This window comes from Rhipicephalus microplus, unplaced genomic scaffold (assembly GCF_043290135.1).
Source record: "Rhipicephalus microplus isolate Deutch F79 unplaced genomic scaffold, USDA_Rmic scaffold_15, whole genome shotgun sequence".
NCBI classification, from domain to species: domain Eukaryota; kingdom Metazoa; phylum Arthropoda; class Arachnida; order Ixodida; family Ixodidae; genus Rhipicephalus; species Rhipicephalus microplus.
Genome location: NW_027464588.1, coordinates 18,484,677 through 18,504,269, shown reverse-complemented (window position 1 = coordinate 18,504,269; position 19,593 = coordinate 18,484,677). Strand labels below are relative to the sequence as shown.

The 19,593-nt window shown below is 43.5% G+C and overlaps 2 protein-coding genes across 6 annotated transcripts in view; one reads left to right on the top strand and one right to left on the bottom strand.

Moving 5' to 3' along the window:
- The window catches only part of LOC119185467 (uncharacterized), a 631,054-nt gene that overhangs the window by 309,464 nt on the left and 301,997 nt on the right, over window positions 1-19,593 (bottom strand). The window lies entirely within an intron of this gene.
- The window catches only part of LOC142784695 (glutamate receptor ionotropic, kainate 2-like), a 118,919-nt gene that overhangs the window by 68,819 nt on the left and 30,507 nt on the right, over window positions 1-19,593 (top strand). The window contains exons 3-8 of the mRNA XM_075883178.1: window positions 1,401-1,664; window positions 5,112-5,296; window positions 5,806-5,859; window positions 6,746-6,922; window positions 11,840-12,004; window positions 18,411-18,515. Of these exons, the coding sequence (XP_075739293.1) occupies window positions 1,401-1,664; window positions 5,112-5,296; window positions 5,806-5,859; window positions 6,746-6,922; window positions 11,840-12,004; window positions 18,411-18,515 (950 nt within the window). The remainder of the gene's footprint in view (window positions 1-1,400; window positions 1,665-5,111; window positions 5,297-5,805; window positions 5,860-6,745; window positions 6,923-11,839; window positions 12,005-18,410; window positions 18,516-19,593) is intronic.

Sequence of the window (19,593 nt, the reverse complement as noted above, 5' to 3'; positions counted from 1 at the left end):
CTTTCATATATTCGCTGCTAAATCTATAAAACGGTTCTACGGTGTACACAGCTGGCCCCAGTGCCGTGGTGTTCTATAGACGCGGTTAACTTGAAGAGAATATAAAAAGGGGCAACGTCTATGGGAAGTAAGTTGCACTTTAAAGACCAATCCTGACGTCGGCGCATGCAAATGCGATACGTGTGAGCTAGGCCCAGTAATTGAGACCTGCTCCACAAAAGGGCGTCTGCACTTCAATCGCTCCTTGGTTGAGTCTCGCAAGTTTTGCGAGACAGGAGGCCGTATGATCGTATTATTGGTTTTTGCCATAGCCGGTCTTCAGCGGTTACTTTCTAAACATTTACGACAGTGTTTACTGCGGCATCACAAAGCAGCTTTATTATGGCCGCGCCATTCGCGACGGTGCGGAGATATTTTGTTGAGATGGCTATATTTACTACCACTGTGCTTCTGCGAAGTTTACCAGAAGAAACGATGGGATGAAGGAACTACTGCAAAAAGTCCCGTTGCTTTTGTTTTTTCGTACCGTCTATCATGTTGATGAACTTCCCAACTCTTGCAGCAACTTGCTGAGGCAAAAAAAAATTTAAGCAAATACAAGTTGCACATCTTGCAGCCTCTTGCGCCTTGTATTAAGGTATCTTTTATACTTTGAAAGAATATTCCTGGCTTCTGGTTCAATTATATGAACGACTTTCATAGTGTGGTCCTGATTTCAGAGGGGGAAAAGAGTTTTTATTATTTTCTGAGCAGTCCACGACTTCGTAGAGAAGAGAGTTTCACTCGTAGTGTGCCAGTAGAATCAGTGATTCCCGTAATATACACACAGATACATACATTGTCGTGTTTCGTTCATTCTTGCGTTCGAATGAATCACGAACATTGTCATGTTCAAATTTTTGACACATTGCAATACGCAGCAAAATAGAAGGTGAATGTTACCGATAGAGAAGCTTCTAAAAAAGACCATACAAATGGCGACTCATAAGCTGCTAATGAGGCTTAGCACCACATGTTTGAGGAGTGAACCCTTCCGGTGGAACAAGAAACACAGCGGATGTGACGCTATAATCGGGAAAGAATTAACGTGTTTTTGGGCGCTAATGCGAAATTTGATGTAGATTAGTTTTGGCGCGCCCCCTAATGGCGAACTACTTGGAATGAGGCAATTTCTTCACGGCTGCGCTTCAAGTGAATGCCAGCTAAACTGCCATTCGTTTGAAGCTTAATCACATTAAGCCGTCTTATGCCAGCTCAGTGTGGTTAGGGGAACGATCTCGTAAGACTACTCTCGTCAACATCTCTATAGACCAGTGTACGACATGTTAACTTGAGTTTAGGAATGTCTCATAGAACAATTGCATGCTGCCGATTATGTTTATCTCGTTGTCTCGGGGCAGTGTGCAGACTCCTGGAGAAAGGCGTTGTCGCAGTGCTGGGACCACGGAAGCCAGAAGCGGCGTCGCTGGTCGGCAGCGCTTGCGCTGGACAGCGTGTGCCACACGTATTCTTGTCTCAGGAATATCAGCCCAATGCCGGCGTCGACGTGGCGTCGGTGTCTGTTAGCATGGCTCCTCCTCACAGCGAGTTGGACAAGGCACTCCAAGAGTTGGTGAAAGCTCAACGTTGGAAGAGTTTCACGATTGTGTACGAAAAGCCAGAGGGTGAGCGCAGCATCGCATAATTTTAAAGATGATATTCCTTCTTGGGCACCTTCGACGGAAAAAAATTGATCTGCCTGTCTGTCTGTCTGTCTGTCTGTCTGTCTGTCTGTCTGTCTGTCTGTCTGTCTGTCTGTCTGTCTGTCTGTCTGTCTGTCTGTCTGTCTGTCTGTCTGTCTGTCTGTAATATGTCTGTCTCGGCTGTGGCGGCTGCGTTTTCAATGGAGGCGGAAATGTTGTAGGCCCGTGTACTCAGATTTGGGTGCACGTTAAAGAACCCCAGGTGGTCGAAATCTCCGGAGCCCTCCACTACGGCGTCTCTCACAATCATAGGTGGTTTTGGGACGTTAAACCCCACAAATCAATCAATCAATCAATCATCTGTCTGTCTGTCTGTCTGTCCACTCTAACGATACTTCAAACGGCACCAAACCGCCAATCCCATCCACAGCACCCACCAATATTGCTCAAGGTTTAGCGTTCATAGTTGTGCGATTGTCAATTAAAAACAATTATTGCGCATACCTGAGGCGCCACCACAACGCTTCGACTTTTTGTATCTCTGCCTTTACACTAGAAGAGGCATACAAAAATAACTCTAAGGAATGGAGCGTTTATCGCGCTGCGCTCACAGCGCAACACGATGCTCAAAAAGGTGTTTTCAACGCTTTGCTACGACGTCACGGTGGTGGCACCTGCCCGTCGCTTTGAGTTCTACACCTTATCACCTCCCAGACCGGAGCGCATATTTCTCCGCGGTCACGCACGCCTTCGTTTTCAAAAATAACTGCTAGCTGGCACTTGTGCCTAACGGCCTAGATGCGCTCGTTCGCCTCCGCCAAACGCTCGAGGCACTCTAACGCAGTGCCTGCAGAATACCATTCACCGATTTTCTTGCGCAGGACATCAAACAAACGTTTCGTTCACTCTCTCCAGACGCAAGACTATCGTCTTTCGATGACATTTACAGTGTAACGTGTAAATTGGGGCCAATTTATTTTCTTTTCTTTTTGTTGACGAATACTCATAGGCAGCCTGCCCACGTGTTTCCACGAAAAATGTCAGCACTTTCAGATCATTGTGAACAAATATGCTGTCATATATGCTTACCGGTACAATGCCCACAATAAAGGGCATCATTGTTTTAAATGAAACAAGATCATGCATGCTTGCAATCTCAATACTTGATTTTCTTGGTTGTAAGAGTTCGTCGGTGTCTCATCGGGAAAACGCAGTTATGTGTTTCACTATATTTATCGGCTCGCTCATGCATTCGCCACGATTAGCCCTTATGTAACCGGATAAATCACTGTCAACATGTGCGACGAGACACTGCCAGTCGCAAAAATAGGTATTGCACTCCGTCTGAGCAGCTGAATTGCTTATCTATGAATGCTCACTTTCACTCACTGTTGCTAATGAATATAACGAAGGGTTGAAACACGTCGCTTTCACATACGATTTCTAAAAGGGGAGAAATGTTTCTTGCACAGGACGTTTCAGAAGTCAGGTACACTCTTAGTCAAATCCTGGTAAGATAACGATTGTTGAAGTTTAACGTCCCAAAACCATCATATCTTCTTGAGAGACGCCGTATAGTGGAGGGCTCCAAAATTTAGATTACCAGAGGTTACAAACGTGCGCAATATGAGAATTATACGTCAGCAATATCATAATTGTACGTTTGGTTAATCCCCTGAGCATATGGCGTTTAAGCCCCAAGTGATGTTGTAAGTGGTGAATGTCAGCGTAGCTCCGTCACGCCACTAGAAAGAGACTTGGTCCACCTTTATTTATTATGCAAGATTGCAGACACACGGCTGGATTGGAGCTGAGCCTAATTAAAGTAGAAAGTTGACCTGTTCGTTCAAGGTTCTTTATAACAGGGAGTGTGCGTGGAAACATGGACAGGCAAAAGGCATTAAACAAATGCTAACAGCATTTCTTGTTTCATAACTTGCTGCTCTTGTACCCGTGTTCTTGGGCTCACCTTATGCTATCAGGGATGAAGTGTGCTTTCACTGACGGTGGAGTGGAGCCACGGGATATAAGGATAAAGCTGGACAACATAGGGGATTATATAAAAAATATCACCCTCAATATTTATTGCATGATATTGTAGGACACGCTGTTGTTCAAGCTCTGATTACACACTAGCACAACCAAGAAGAAAATATTGCCTGCACGCAAGCTTTGAAGATTGCGCACCTCCGGAAAATTGTTGTGGCCTGGCTTGAAGTTCTATGTGCCATTTAGTGAGCCCGTGCGGGAGCCAAGTACTCATAACTGCTTTCTTTACTTTATGAACTTCAGTCTAGATTAGCCAATAAGTTAGTTTTTTTTTGTTTTCAAGAATTTGGTTACGTCATAAAGTTATTGCTCAATTAATGTTTAGCGCTCCTCCGCGGATGTTCTTGGTGATATGATATCAATCGTTCTCTCAGAAGAGAAACGTCGTCTTGTATTCTATATAAACACATGGCGAACGCTTTTGAAAAACCAGCCCAAATTCTATAGCGAAATACTTAAATGAAACTATTCCCATCAACTCCCTACCAGAGAGAAAAAAAGAGAAAATTTATCAAGAACGAATTTTTTAGTATGTTTGTTGTCAATAGCGTGACTCTGTGTGTATTGAAATAAACTGGTTGTTTTGTTTGTAGCTTTGCTGCACATTATTATTCTGGCTTTAAGAATGTCGTTGGCTCCCATTCCTAAATTTAGAAAAAAAAGATTATACTGGAATACTTACGAAGCATTATCAATGACCATTACCCACATAATTATTGATATTTGTGTGGGACGACGACATCTGCTAGAGTAATTTAAAAAAAACCTGTTGAAAACGTCCAACGTTTAAAAAAAACGCAGATGATCCAAGTTTCCGCAGCCTTTCACCACAGCGTCTTTCATAGTCTCGAGGTGGTTTTGGCACGTTAAACCCCAACAAGTAATATTTTTATGATTATTTGCACATGAAACAACAGCACGGATTTTGTGGAAGCCTATCACGAAATACAGTCAATCGAAATCCTGTTTACCCTCGCTCTTTGCCCTAACACTGGCAACACTATTTCACACTGCACAATGTTCACCTTATCAGCGTATCACATGACCTGGTGCGTTTTAGTGATGAAAAGAAAAATGATGCACCAAGATTATGCTTTTCTACCTGTACCATAGGTATCATTTTGTATTCTAGCGGTGTTCATTGATTTTTCGCTCTGCTTGTTGCTTCCAGCACGCCGGAAGTATTTCAAACCTTAAATCAACGTTTCTAGGGCTCTGTAATAATACCAACTGGATGTGCTGAAAGTACAAGTTCTGAATGCACTGGTAAACAGTCCTTCTTGAATTGCAGGCTTGTTCATATTTTTGTGACATTTATCTAAGGCTGGCACAATCGTTGGAACGATGGCCATTTTTTTATTTCCTTTATCGAATTCTCAGCGTTGGTGCGGCTGCGTGGCCTCTTACACTTGACTCAGCCTGGCAGTCTCCCAATTCCGGTGTCGCTTCGGTTACTTCCGGAGAAGATGAACCCCGGGATCGTTCTGCGGGAGATGGCCAAGAACGGCGAAAGCAACATCGTGCTCGACGTGGCGACTCACAAGCTGGGTGATTTGTTCAGACATGTACGAGAGCATTTATATTTTGATATGAGCATAGTGTATGCGTGTGCTTACGCTTTCTTTACTGTCGTTTTCTGGGCCATAGGGCCTTTGAATTTAATATTTCAGCCTTACCGCAATCTGGTGATATACTTTTGAGTCACTATATTTCAACTACCGTACACACGAGAAAAGTAAACAAATCTTTGAACCACGACCTTCTTCAGTATATCCCCCTTAGTTAAGCGAAAGGTAAATTGATGCGTACTCAATTACGTTGGGTTGTTTGATTTGTGTTCGGTGCTCAAAATAGAGAATAGAATAATAATTTTTGTCACTTAATCCTATCGGCATTTGAGCAGTTTTTGAGAGATTCATGCATGTTCGACTTGAGGTATTCACGCGTGCAATTTTCCACAATTGCTTGGTCGGGAATTCCAGATGTGATGATACATATTCTTGTGTTCTTTCAAAAAACCCTTACTTTCTGAAACACACATCGCATCTCACATATAGTGAAAATATCTTTACAGGCACAAAGAGTTGGAATAGTGAATGAGTATCACAACTTCATCGTCACCACACTGGTAAGTGTTATTGACGAGTTTTTGCAATGACAATGTTATGCTCTCTGTAAGGCTTTTTCGGATGTTCTGTTTACAAAAAATAATACTGCAGGGGCGAAAAAATTCTCGGCTACAAAAGTCAACTCTACGGACTTGCTCATCCATTACCCAGCCCTGGTCTTAAAGAACGAACCATTCCCGCGTTATGTCTAAAGAAAGTGTTGTTTACAGTATGCGTCTACAAACATTACTGAAGAAATGCCACACATAGAAATAGTGGATTCTACACAAGGGTCATTTTAGTGTGCACTCGCAATCATACTTAAAGGCTGCAGAGTGTTCCTCTGCGGGTTGACAGTCTGGTGATGCGGGTTGACAAAAACCTACCTCCCCGTGGCTCCGTCTCAGTTTTTATCACTTGAGATGTAATTTTCGGTCCCTTTAGCTTGTCTGTCTGCATGTGTGGATCGCCATGCGCCCTTTTCGAATATTAGTGTGCTGTGTTGTCACGTCAAGATATAGGTTTATTTAATCAAAGGTTCTCGCTTTGTTTTGCAAGATATGCGGAATTTCTTTTACATTACAGCATTCGAAACTTAAAATCAGAATGAGCATTCGTATTACATAACACGACACAGCAGGGCAGCAATCAACGCATGACTGTTATAGTCCAGGTTTTGTGGAAACAATTTATTAGAGATACATTGTCGCCCATTGTCAGCGATGAAGAAATATTATGTTCTGCACTTGGTGCGTATCGAGCCTCAAATCATAATGAGCTCTAACCGTGAACTTAAGTCTGAAGATACAACTTATAGAAGTGTAAATTGCAAAAACAATGTGGCGATGTTTTATGAACCGAGGTTCCGTGGTTTTGCTACTTAAACCAAGTATCTGGATGGTGCAGGACCTCCACAGTGTCGACCTGACAGCCTTACAGAACTCTGGGACGAATTTGACTGGTTTCATGCTCCTGAAGAGAGAGGTCTGGGAACAGGACATTGGAGCTGTACGTGAGAAGTACACAAAAACTGGCTTATACCCACTCTTCTTGACTCATCGGGTCTCCTGGAAGCAAATAAGGGTGAGTTCTTAAAGCAATATATTCTCATCCCCGCTGTATGCAGACTTGGCCACCATAGTTAAAAGACTCAAACTGCTTAGCAAGCAGGCTTGATAATATTGGAAATAACAATTTTTTGCAACGTTCTACGTGTCTCAAATACCTTCTATATTGCCACCTGGTGTTCTGTGCCGGTGAACGAAGAAGACGAAGACGAGCAACCCGTGCCAGCAGAGACGTCATTCTCTGTGTCTCAGATTTTGACAATTGCGTCTCCTTGTACAATTTTTCGAGCTACTAGCGCGTGACAACTGGTGGAGGTGCTCGGTACTCTATGCACTGAACCCCTCCCAGTACAAGAAGCTCCAGCTTCATACCGGTGGTTACGCCTATTAATCATGCTAGCTGAAGGATCCGTGGACTGGACCCTGAGTTTGGACTTCTCTCAGAGAGGATGACGGCCCCAACTATCCCAGGCAGCGCCGTCCCAAGTGGCTCCAACTTAACTGCTATGGAAGGCGCAACGCCAATGCACTATGCGCTGTTCAAACGACGAACGCCGAATCCTTTTCATGGTGCTGTCCATGAGGATGTAGAGGATTGGCTAGTCCACTATGACTTCGTTGCTGCTCATAACAAGTAAAATGACACAGACAAGCTCCTACATGTCTACTTCAGTATGAATGACGGGGTGCGTGTTTGGTACGAAAACCAGGCAAGTCTGTTGACGTCATGGGTGGACCTCAAACTTCGGCTTCTCGAAACGTATGCAAGTCCCGATGGCCAAAGCGAGCTGACTGTGAGCTACAGGGCCGTATGGAAATGTCATATGAAGGCGTAGCAATGTATGTTGAGGACAAGACGCGTCTTTTTCGACTAGCTGACCCTCACATGCCGGAAGAGAAGGAGGTGTGATACCTGATGCGTGGAGTGAAGGAACAGTTGTTTGGTGGTCTTGTTCGTCTTCATTGAAAGCACGCTTCGGCAACAGGCACAGTCGTACGAGCGACAACTGAACTTAGCCTCTGCTATGGAATAGATAGGCGGTCTTGGGGTCACGTCGACTTCTTCCGAGAGCTCATACGCTCTGTAATCCGCGAAGAACTGCAGACGTTTTCAGTACCCTCAGCCTCCACTATCAGTTCTTTGTACGGCATCGTCTGAGATGAAGTTCAGCACGCACTACAAGAACCGTCCTGTCAGACAGAGCCGCAACCCCTAAATGACTTCCCTCGCATGTCTGCCGGAAGCATGGCAGGGGCCGAACTACGAGAACCGTCCTGTCAGACAGAGCCGCGACCCCTAAATGACTTCCCTCGCATGTCGTGTGCGCAAACTCTGCTCCAGCCAGCACCACCTTTGGATCCACCTCGCATCGCGGCCCCTGCCATGCTTCCAGCAGACCAAACTCTGTGCCAACCTGCACCGCATTTCACTCCGCCTCATATGACGGCCCCATCCATGCTTCAGGCAGTCCAAGTAGGCCCGTACCTAAGCGACCGCCGACCAATTCCGCGAAAATCAGACGTATGGCTGGCCCCTGATCGACGTCCTCTTTGCTGTCACTGTGGAGAACCTGGGCCCATCTACCGACAGTGCAGTTATCGAGAGCTGAGACTTTCTGGTTTTTCGATGGGTTGTATAACTGAACCTGAAGGTATCATCCAAGAGCTTCGCTGTGAATAATGTCCCTCGATGAGTGATAACATATGACGGCGCGCCAGGCCGTAGCACAATTTGATGCATAAAAAAACTTGCAACTTCAGTTGCGGTCCCTCGTGGCAATGCCTTCGTCTTAGCGTAACGCGTCATGTAATCGGTTGCGACAACAATCCATTTGTTGCCGGAAGAAGACAAAGGAAACGGGCCTAGGTGATCCATTCCCACTTGATCAAACTTTGTAGGGGGTAGATCGATTGGTTGTAGATGGCCTGCACGCTTTAAGGGTGGTGTTTTGCGACGCTGGCATTCACGGCATCCTTTCACGTACCGTTTGACTCAGGGCAGACATTTTAGGTGATGCGAATTTTTTTCAAGTGCCACTGAACTCTTTATAGGTGAACAGTGAATGTCATTTATTTCCCATTGCCGGGCCCAGGACGCACTTTCCCTCATGCGCTACTTTGCTTACTGTTTTTTTATGTTGCGTACTTTTCTTGAGCACCGGGTCGATACTCTCTTTGGGGGAAGTGTAATGCCACCTGGTGTTCTGCGCTAGCGAACAGTGAGCCAGTTCTGTGCCAGTGAACGAAGAAGACGAAGACGAGCAACCTTTGCCCGCGGAGACGTCCTTCTTTCTGTCTCAGATTTTGACAGTCACGTCTCCTTGTACGTTTCTTCGAGCTCCTAGCGCGTGGCAATATCTTGTGACTGTATTCAAGAAAAAACAGCGCATCAGTTGCGCAGCTTGAATTGTGTAGTTACTTTTGTAAGGGATCAAATCCTTTGTTGAACATTCATAACAGACACTGAAAAGACTACGTCATACTCAAACCACAATTCGTCACAAGTAGGTATAATGTACAATTTATAAACTTAGCCGTCATAGCTTCATCATTGAAATTACTCATTTATATTTGGAGCACGACGCAGAATCTGTTATAGCGAGGACACTGTGTCTCCATCACTAAAAAATAACATGGTGTTCGCTACTCCCGCAAAAATAGATATCACTTTGCACATCGAGGTATATATTGGCCCCAAAGAAACTGCAATGTTTCGGCAGATTCTGCTAAGCGACGCACTGAATTTAAGTTGAAATTGTGTCATGAAAGAGAAGAGAAATTTGCTTGTCCTAAATCATCTATAGCTTCCTCAGAAAAATAAATATTTGCATTCAATACGCAAGTTTAACACAACACAATAGTCGCACTGTAAAGTAATGCTGCAAAAAACGCAGAGTTCTCAAAAGCAGTGTACTAATCGTGAAAAGCTGTGCACTGAAAATTCATATCTGCAGCTGCTACCACGTTTACCATGACACAATTAGCTTAATAGTTTTATGATATTCTTCTCACATCCATTGTCCTAGCTCGACTACCTCGAGAAACAGAGAGGATACTTGTTTTTTTTAATACTTGCTTAACGCTAATCAAAATTTTGGGGAGCATAAAGCTTCGCCTTTAGAAGTTGAACGCCATAGCGACAGCTTGTTCTTAGTGCGTATCTCAGACATTTAGTGCATGAAACATTTTCGAATTCGCTATGCACTCACTATACGTGGCGTTAAGAGAATAGGTGCAGTGCCATGTGGGCCTTTTGTAAGGGGTACCGGTTTTCAACCATGGAGCTATTATGCTAATCACATATTCTGACGCCCTCCGGCAATAGACGCTTGTACCACGCATCATTGTTGATATATTTCATCTTGCATTTCGAAGAATGTATACAGGACGCTTGTGTTTGGGAAGCATGAAAACTACTTTCATAAAATTTGCAAGCAGACGAAGTTTTTGTCGCTGTTTTCACAAGCAGAGGCTTGGTGAAGTAGTACAACATCCACTTGCCACGCAAACGACCCAGGTTCGATCTCCACTCTGGCCCAAACAACCCTGGTGCGTTCCATATTTTTCTTCAGGATTTTATGGCATTTACTTACTTCATTTGCATCATTCTCAATTTTTGAGTAACGCACAGGATGGTAATTTTTCGCTCACCACCAACGACGCCAACACCAGAATTTCTGCGAAACAATCTCTCTATTGCTATGGCGTTAAGATATCATCTTGTGTGCCGTAGTGCAGGAGCAGTTCAGAAAAAAGTTCACAAGACAGGAAAAGCGCCCACTTGCAAGTGAGCCTGTATCTTGTCTTGTGCACTTTCTTCCAAACTGACCTGTACACTCCTACGTAAGATCCTCCGCCAACGGACCCAACAATACAATATTTTGCAAAATTATATTAGGTATGTGGTGTAAAATGTAAAACTGTCGTCGTTGCTTGAAACTCGGGGTGACAAAGTACCAAAGCGGGGACGAGAACACTGGGTAGAGAAACACGCAGGACGCAAGACTCAGCGCATTTCCAACGTATTGATGTACAGCCATCGCCTCTGCTTTTTAGAATGAATCACAATCATTTTCAGGCAATCTGCTTTCAGCCAAACAGCTTCACGTCATCTTGTTTCAGCAAGTGTACTCGGGCTCATGACGTACCTGTGCCGATAGGATTTTTTACCCGCTTTCAGTGAAGACAAACCGAGTAATTAAGAATGAAAGGCACGGAGGTAAACAAGCTTAGAGCAACTGGTATGCTACCCCACATATTGGGAAGAGGATGGGGAACCATTGCAACATGCAAAGTATTGAGCATAAGAAACATGTGGTATATGCCCTGCGTGTAGGTCTCAGTCACAATGATTGTATAATATGTGGGGTTTCACGTCCCAAAACCACCATATGATTGTGACAGACGCCGTAGTGGAGGGCTCCGCAAATTTCGACCACCTGAAGTTCTTTAGCGTGCACCCAAATCTGAGCACACGGGCCTACAACATTTCCGCCTCCATCGGAAATGCAGCCACTGCAGCCGGAATTCGATCCCGCGACCTGCGGATCAGCAGCCGAGTACCTTAGCCACTAGACCACCGCGGCGGGGCTCAGTCACAATTGAATCATTCTTTATAGTTGCCTCCTCACGCAGAAATTGGTCGTTATCATAAATAATTATCTGGCTTTTTATGTTGTTGCCAATGTGCTGCGAATTCTTTTTATCCTTCCACTGAATGAAATGACAATAGACGACTGCAATACATTTTAATAATAATTTTGTTATCAAAATATCTCTTCACAAAAATTTACAGTAAAAAATTTTCTTCAAATTTCGAAACATGGTTGGCCAAGTCAGGCGCGTAAGAAGCTTCAAAATGAGCACTTTGAATCAGCGTTACTCATAACGTTGCAAATGAACTATCACAAAAAGTCCTGGTGTTTGCGTCCAGACAGACACGGCTCTCACTCAAGATGCTCTGGTCGTTTTGGTGCGAGCCATCCAGAGCCTAGCCAAGGCACGTGCATTGGAGGCACCACCACAATTCAGCTGCCGTGCAAGCTCTGCGGAAAGGAACCTGACTCAGTCGAACATGCTTAAGGAAGCCTTGAGAAAGGTAAGTTGAATATCTTAAATTTCTTCAATACGATTAATTGCGACACTTGTTATATGGATAAAAACTTTTTCTTGGGGTCCTTAAGGATTCCAAGCATAATTTTTATACGATGGTTACCGTGGGTGCAACACGCACAAAAAGAGGTTTGTTTTAAGTATGAAGTCTAATAGTGATTTTGAACGTAACAATGCGTCGTGAAGTTGCGTCATCAAACCTTCTCAATAACTTCCCTGAAGTTTTCAATCTTGCCAAGGTAGCATTGAAATGTGCCATGTAATTGTTGCAATATAGAGCTAACACAAGCGGAATGTGGAGGCGAAATGGCTCTTCATAGAAACCCGCGTACAATACAGCAGCTAGATTGCTCCTATTTGTTAAGTATGATGTGTATTCAGTGCAGAATACAAAACATTGTCTCGGACTTTGACTCCAAGCCATATATAGTAGCACCACCAGATCATTGGCCATATGACATGTATTGTCACACAAACTAAATTTTTACATAGTGATCTTACTAGTAGTAAGACTAACCTGGCTTCTTTGAAATTGCACTGTGTAGGCCCGTTAATTCACCAGCTATAATTGTAGATAAGATCATTTTTGGTGCCGATGATATATTTCAAGGTTTGTTGAAAAACATCTGTTCCATATTTAGGTGCTAATAGAAGGAAACAATTCGCCCCTGCTCTATCAAATGGTTTGACGCTGTTCGATGAATAAGCTCTTGAAACCACGGTCATAATTTTGTGTGTATAGCGCCAGAACCACAAATTATCGTAAATCAAATATGTCAAATAGACCTAATAGCTCAATATCAGAAGCAGGTGTCTTAATGTGCAATTTTCTTGTCCACAGTGGTAAATTTGCCGGCTGTGGACATGTTCGAAGTTCCGTCACACTAGAGCGCTATTGACGTATGAGAGAGAAACAAGAAATGGAAGGAGGATATGTTTTATTTGGGGGTTCGAAGAAACCAAAGATTACTAAAGTTTTTTTATTTTGGTAGCAAGGTCTATTTCTTCACAAATGAGGGTCTATTAGTCAAACTAATAGGAAATGTCTGGCACCGAGCATTGTTTGAAAGGTAGACAAAGATCTTTAATTTCGTGGTTTCGAAAAAACAGAAAATAACTAAGATTTAGTGATTCTGATAACAAAGTCTACATCTTCACAAATGAGGCGTTTACTTTAAGTATGAGTAGTGAAACTGATAGAATATATTTGAACCGAGTACGCCACCCACTACACCACGCCCGGACATGATAGAATATATTTGGTAGCGAACCTTGTTAGGAAGTATTACAGGATATCGCGCAGACTGTACGCGAAATTGGACGCGGGTACGCCAACATCCCGAGCGTAAATAAACTAAGTGAGTAGTGCTCGTTCGTGTACATTGACCTTGATAATCCCTCGCGACACTTCATATGCCGATTTGATAGCAAGGTGTACTTCTGAGTGCTGGCATGGCATTCTGTGTTGTTGCTGCAACTGAAACCATTGAGTCACCTATTACCGCGAGGAAGACTAGGAATGGCCCCTTGTCATTCGTGATGTTCTACACTATGAGTAGTACCAACTTACACACCTTTGCACATTAAACCTCGCTAAGTCATCCTCTTGTCAGCCACATCTTTTACGGTACCTTCAATCATTGCATGTAACAAGATTACTTACTGCAGGGCTCGTTATCCGTTACGTTCTCCAAGTACTGCTTGCTACGAAAAGCAAACATTTTTCTCGTTTCCGCCTTGTAAGATGCAGTCGTCAAAAAATAACGAAAGCAGGCAGTCTTTGATTTCATTTCTTTTGACGAGTCAATGGTAAATTTTCTATCACAAATGTAAGGCTATCGCTGGGCTTAGCACTGGTGTTATTTCCACACAGGCCTGATGGCTGCTAGTAAAGAAGCGGGGGGGGAGTTTAATCATGCTGTTCCTTAATTTCTACTGATGCTCTTGTATATCAACTACTTTTGTTGTAACAGTGTAGATTTTAAGAAGACTAGAAATGCTCGGCAGAAATATCTGTTAAGGCATGTAGTACATGTAGTAGCTGTGGTATATGTAATATTTTTCTCTAGCTTTTGCAGCAACTCATTCTTCTATAGATGTGGCCGTGGTAATTAGTACTCGCTGTACTTAGTGGCCCTGCTCATATGTAGAGAACATGCTCATTGGTATCGTGGTGTGGCAACGCAAAGGTGTGGTAACGCAAAGGGCTTATGTGGCTGGGCTTATGATGGCAAAAGAGCAATCGTTTTTGCCACAAAAACAATGGCTCAAGAGAAGCCACGGCATCTTCTGTAAGAAGTGCTAGTAGATGAATCAGCGTAATGATACGTGAGGAACTTACGCTGCGATTTACCCACGCGCCCTTATATAACTTATATAACAGACACATTAAGCAATGGCCGTAACACCAGGAATAGCACATGCAACATGCAACTAAACACATATGATAGAAGTACTATAACAGGGCATAGCAAGCTTATCAGAGAGCCCAATTATTGGCGCGTGACAGTTTTATCATGAATGACAGTAACATATGGGATACTAGATAGTTTGCGTGCATCAGAAACGACAGAAGCATAGCAGTCGTAAAGTGGAAAAGCAAGCATTGCAACAATACAGGCAACAGGAAGTGCAAGGGATAGATGTGGGCAGCACAAATAAAAATAGCATTCAGTCATCACCCACAACAGGTGATCAATGTCAGTTTGGTGAGTTCGCTCGTGGTTTTCTGAAGGTTCCGCGGGAGGTGACGTTACTTCCACTACTTGAGCCACCAGGCTTAGAGTTACTCTGCGAGTTGGTGGTCCATGACGACTTTTCGGCTGAACACACAATTTCGGGAGACAGAGATGTCGATCGTGCGGCTTGCTAAATGGTATCGCTCTCTCATTTTTGGGATAATTGCCGGCTCCTACGACGTGTCGATGCCTTGCCGGTCACTTCTTGGGTGTGCACAGGATGTGTGCGCGACTTTTTATAAATGCGAAGCATTTCTTGGCAAATTTTGGTGACTTTGAGCGTATCTATCTATCTATCTATCTATCTATCTATCTATCTATCTATCTATCTATCTATCTATCTATCTATCTATCTATCTATCTATCTATCTATCTATCTATCTATCTATCTATCTATCTATCTATCTATCTATCTATCTATCTATCTATCTATCTATCTATCTATCTATCTATCTATCTATCTATCTATCTATCTATCTATCTATCTATCTATCTATCTATCTATCTATCTATCTATCTATCATTCTATCTATCTAGCCGCCTACAACGTTTAGCTCTCCAGGCCGTTTCGATAATGGTATCAATACCAAACATGGCTTGACAAAACATGACTGTAAGAAGATTATATTTGACTAGTGATAACATGAAAATGATGACATGTATGTCATGAATGTCATGAGTTACATGTCATGGTTCTGCAGCTCTTCCAGTGTTTCGTTTACATGGCACGTTGCAAAACTGGTATGGTATGACATGATTCCATGACGATCACAAGCGACATACCCTAGCGTGAAAATCATGATATGTGTGTTATGTAACAACATGAATTCATGCCACGCTCATGATGCGCTCATGGCCGTTTCGCTAGCGTCACATATACCAAATTTGGTATTTTAGTACGTCAATAAATGATATGAAGGTATGTGACGGGTGCAAATACGATAATCATGAGATGCGTGTCATCTACAACATGGCTACATGCCACGCTCATGGTGCGCTGGCAGCCCTTTCACTAGCTTCACTTAGATACTAAATTTGATATTACGGGACGTGAATGAATGACGAACGTATGATACTCATCCAAACATGATAAACAGGAGAAGCGTGGCATGTAACAACATGACTGCATGCTACGCTCATGATGCGCTCGCGGCCGTTTCGTTAGCTTCACATGTACCAAATTCGGTATTACGCGACGCGAACGGACAACAAAGGTAAATGACACATCAAAACTTGATAATCATGACATGCGTGTCATGTCAAAACATGACCACATGCCACATTGATAATGCGCTCGCGGCCATTTCACCAGCTTCACATATGCCAAATTTGGTATTACGTGACGCCAATGGATGACGAAGGTATGTGACTAGTGCAAAAATTATAATCATGAGATGCGTGTCGTGTGAGAACATGACTACATGCCACAGTCAAGGCGCCAATACATTTCGACGTAAAGTGGTGCACATGCTCGCTGGTGTTTATTTCGTTGCGTCATGCCGGCTTTGCAACACCAGGCACCGGGCCTGCCTTATACTCGCAGGCGCACGCCGCGCTGCGTTGCCTTGATGCATGCGCGTTTCAGGGCGTCCGGCGCCCCTCCGTCACGAAAAGACAGAGACGCAGTGTTTTCTGGGTAACGCATCAGTGCGAAATTCAGAGCCGGCTGCCGTCGGGCCGTGCCGATGGACGCTGGTCACGCCTGGCGTCAGACTATAGAGTGCTCGAGTTTTGCGGCCGTAGCGTCGCTGTGCCCAGCGTGCGCGCGCGTCAACGCTACATTAAAGTATATTGAGCCCTTCACGATGCGCTCGCTGCCGTTTTGCTAGCTCCACATACAGCAAATTTGGGATTACGTGACGCCAATGGATGACGAAATATATTACTGGTACAAACATGATAATCCTGACATGCGTGTCATGTAAGATCATGACAACAGGCCACGCTCATAATGTGCTCGCGGTCGTTTAGCTAGCTCTCATATACTAAATTGGGTATCAAGTGACGTGAATTGATGATGAAGGCAAACGACACATCCAAATATGATAATCATGACACGGAAGTCATGTAAGGCATCATTTACCCCAACCTCGTGATGTTTTGCTGATTTTGAAGTGACATATCAACATATCTCATTCGTACTTGGCATATCATCAATTCCTTCTGTGCGTGGGATTTGCCCTTCTTTTTGTATCTGACACCGGAGCTTTTCTCTGTCAGTGAAATAAAAGAGCCGTCACAGCGTTTCACTGTGCAGGCCACTAGATAATAATTAAGTTTATTTAGAAACGTAGCTAGCAGCTGCATTATAGAAGTGGAAGCAAAATATGCTAGAACGACGAATAACGGGAGCAGCGATCAACGTTTGTAAAGTTATCTTCCACTTCTAGTGATAACGAACAGGAAAAGTATATGAGGCTGTAAGCGCACTAGGCAAGCTTTTTACAATAAGAACACTAAGAATACACATGGTCCACTATACTTAGTCAAACAATTGGGCACCAGAGAAGTCACTGCCTGAAGGGCTGTTCTGGATAATACCTGGTCATGGTTTGGTTTTGATAAGGCACCTCACAAGGCTCTCCACTGTGAAAGCGTTTAAAACGCTGGATAAACAGAGCCACAGACGATGTAATTATATTCAGCAGAAGCTGACTAATGAGGAGCTTTTAGCTGTGCACCAGTCGCGAACAAGCACAACCAATTACCGGCGCTACGTATTTATGCGGAAATTGGGGAGGTGTTTATCTCGAACAAGGCGTGCTGCTATTTTGTCATCAACGCAGTGTGCTTTTCACGTTTGTTCAAAGTACATCTGTATTGGGGGTTCATACTTACTTTTCACAAGATAGTGGTTTTTTATTGGAATTTAGGAGAATATCGAGGATGTTTTCAGGGACACGAATATTTTTTGTAGATGTGAAGGCAATTAGGCGAAATGATCAGTTTACGTTATTCTACATAAAAAAATCAAGAAGACATCGATAAGGCGGCTTCGTGCTCGCGGCGACGACGACGTTCAAGCACGCAAGTCATCTTATCCAAGACACGTGTTTTTCAACACCCTACAGATGAGCAGAAGTTTTGTGTGCACTCTTGCCTTAAGCATTGTTTATGAAAAGAGGTTATGAAAATTTATCTATCTGGGAAGAATAAACAAAGAGAGACACTCAATGAGAAACACTCGTCTTTGTTTTGCCCTTGCAATATCACATTATTTACTGAAGGAAGCAGCCCGATCTCACAATTTAAGCGTTGAATTTATTTAAAAAGAGACCTTGGGTAAGTGCGTTTTGCAACTAGCCGACCGGCTTTGAAAAGTGACAAGCGTGGAAATGTTTTCTGTGAAAATGTTCGCTGGAGGACACTGCGAGCTTAGTACGTTTTGGTAAATGATAGCAAGCTTCTGTCAGCCAAGCAAAGCACAACTTCAATTATTGTTTTGCATTCGAAATTCCTGAACTCAGATAAACGTTAACCATTTTAGACAAGGCGAATATACCTTTATTGACGGTCTTAATTGGCGTCCATAGTGGGCAAAGTTGCGACTTCCTTGCCTCTCCTCTCATAAATTACCCGGTGGTCCTTGTTCCCAGTGAGGAACTGCTTGAAAGCTGTTTGAAATTTCATTTCGCTTAATCTTGTTTCTGGCAGATACGTTTCTCGGGCTTGAGTGGACCACTTTGGCTGGATTCTTCGGGCCAACGGAGAAACGTGTCTTTGTACGTGGCAAAACTCAAGCGTACGGGACTGACTTCGGTAAGTGATGTCGTATTCTAATAGCAGACACAAATGCTGGCGCAGACAGCAAAGAGAGCGCGCAGATTCAAGCCGGGTATCTCACGAATCTGCGATTGAAACGCACGCATCTCGACTGAAGCAGTTTGTGAGCGGAAATCAAGCAGATGAGCATGTCAGGGCGTGAGGGAGTGCGAAGCGTTTTAAGGACATTCAGTGTTGATTGGATGAAAGGCAGGCGCACAGAATAAGTCACGTGAACTTCCGGCCAAATCCACCAGTTTTGGCGGAGCAAGAAATCATGCTCCAAAGAGTGATCCCTGATCTGCGGTTGCTCTCAATCTGCCATTTGAACACACAACGCACACTCCCGGTCCGCCATTGGAATGTGATTGCTCCGCTTAGAGCAGAAAACCGTGACCTAACTCTGCCATTGGAATTCAACATTGAATACTTAGTTTTTATCATCGACGTGGTTTGCAAGTGACATTTAGTTTACATGTTCACAGACAATATTACCATGAAAATATGTATTTTTTTCACCATAGTGTTGGACAACATGTGCGCTTGATTTTCTATAGGGAGGGACGCCACGGATAGTTAAAATTACATGCAGTCATGCCTCCTTTTAGATGGGTGAACTATGTTTTGGAGGTTAACAATTTTATACGCGTCTCTCGAGGACTTAAATTGCGAGACAATGAACAGGTTCCACAGGAGCTTACATCAGTAAACAATTGTTCACTTGTCACCTACCAAGCATTGTCATGCCACTCAGACGCCACTGTGGTTAATCGTAGGACGGGGTGTGAGATACATGTAACATGTGACAACAAAGACTGCACAACTTATGTCACAACTCTTATTATTATTGAGGAGGGAACTTTATTTAGCCGTTGTCAGCAGATTTTCCTGGCGCCTTAGTTAGGTTTATGCCACTTGTTTATCATTCCACATTATGAACCTTGTGAAGTATAACTTCAGCATGAATGGTGAATGAACGAATAATGCGTTGCCTTGAAGTAAGTATTGCATTGTGTTGTCATGCAGTACATATAAGGCTGTGATTTTAACGTAGTGATTGAATTTAGTAGGTAAC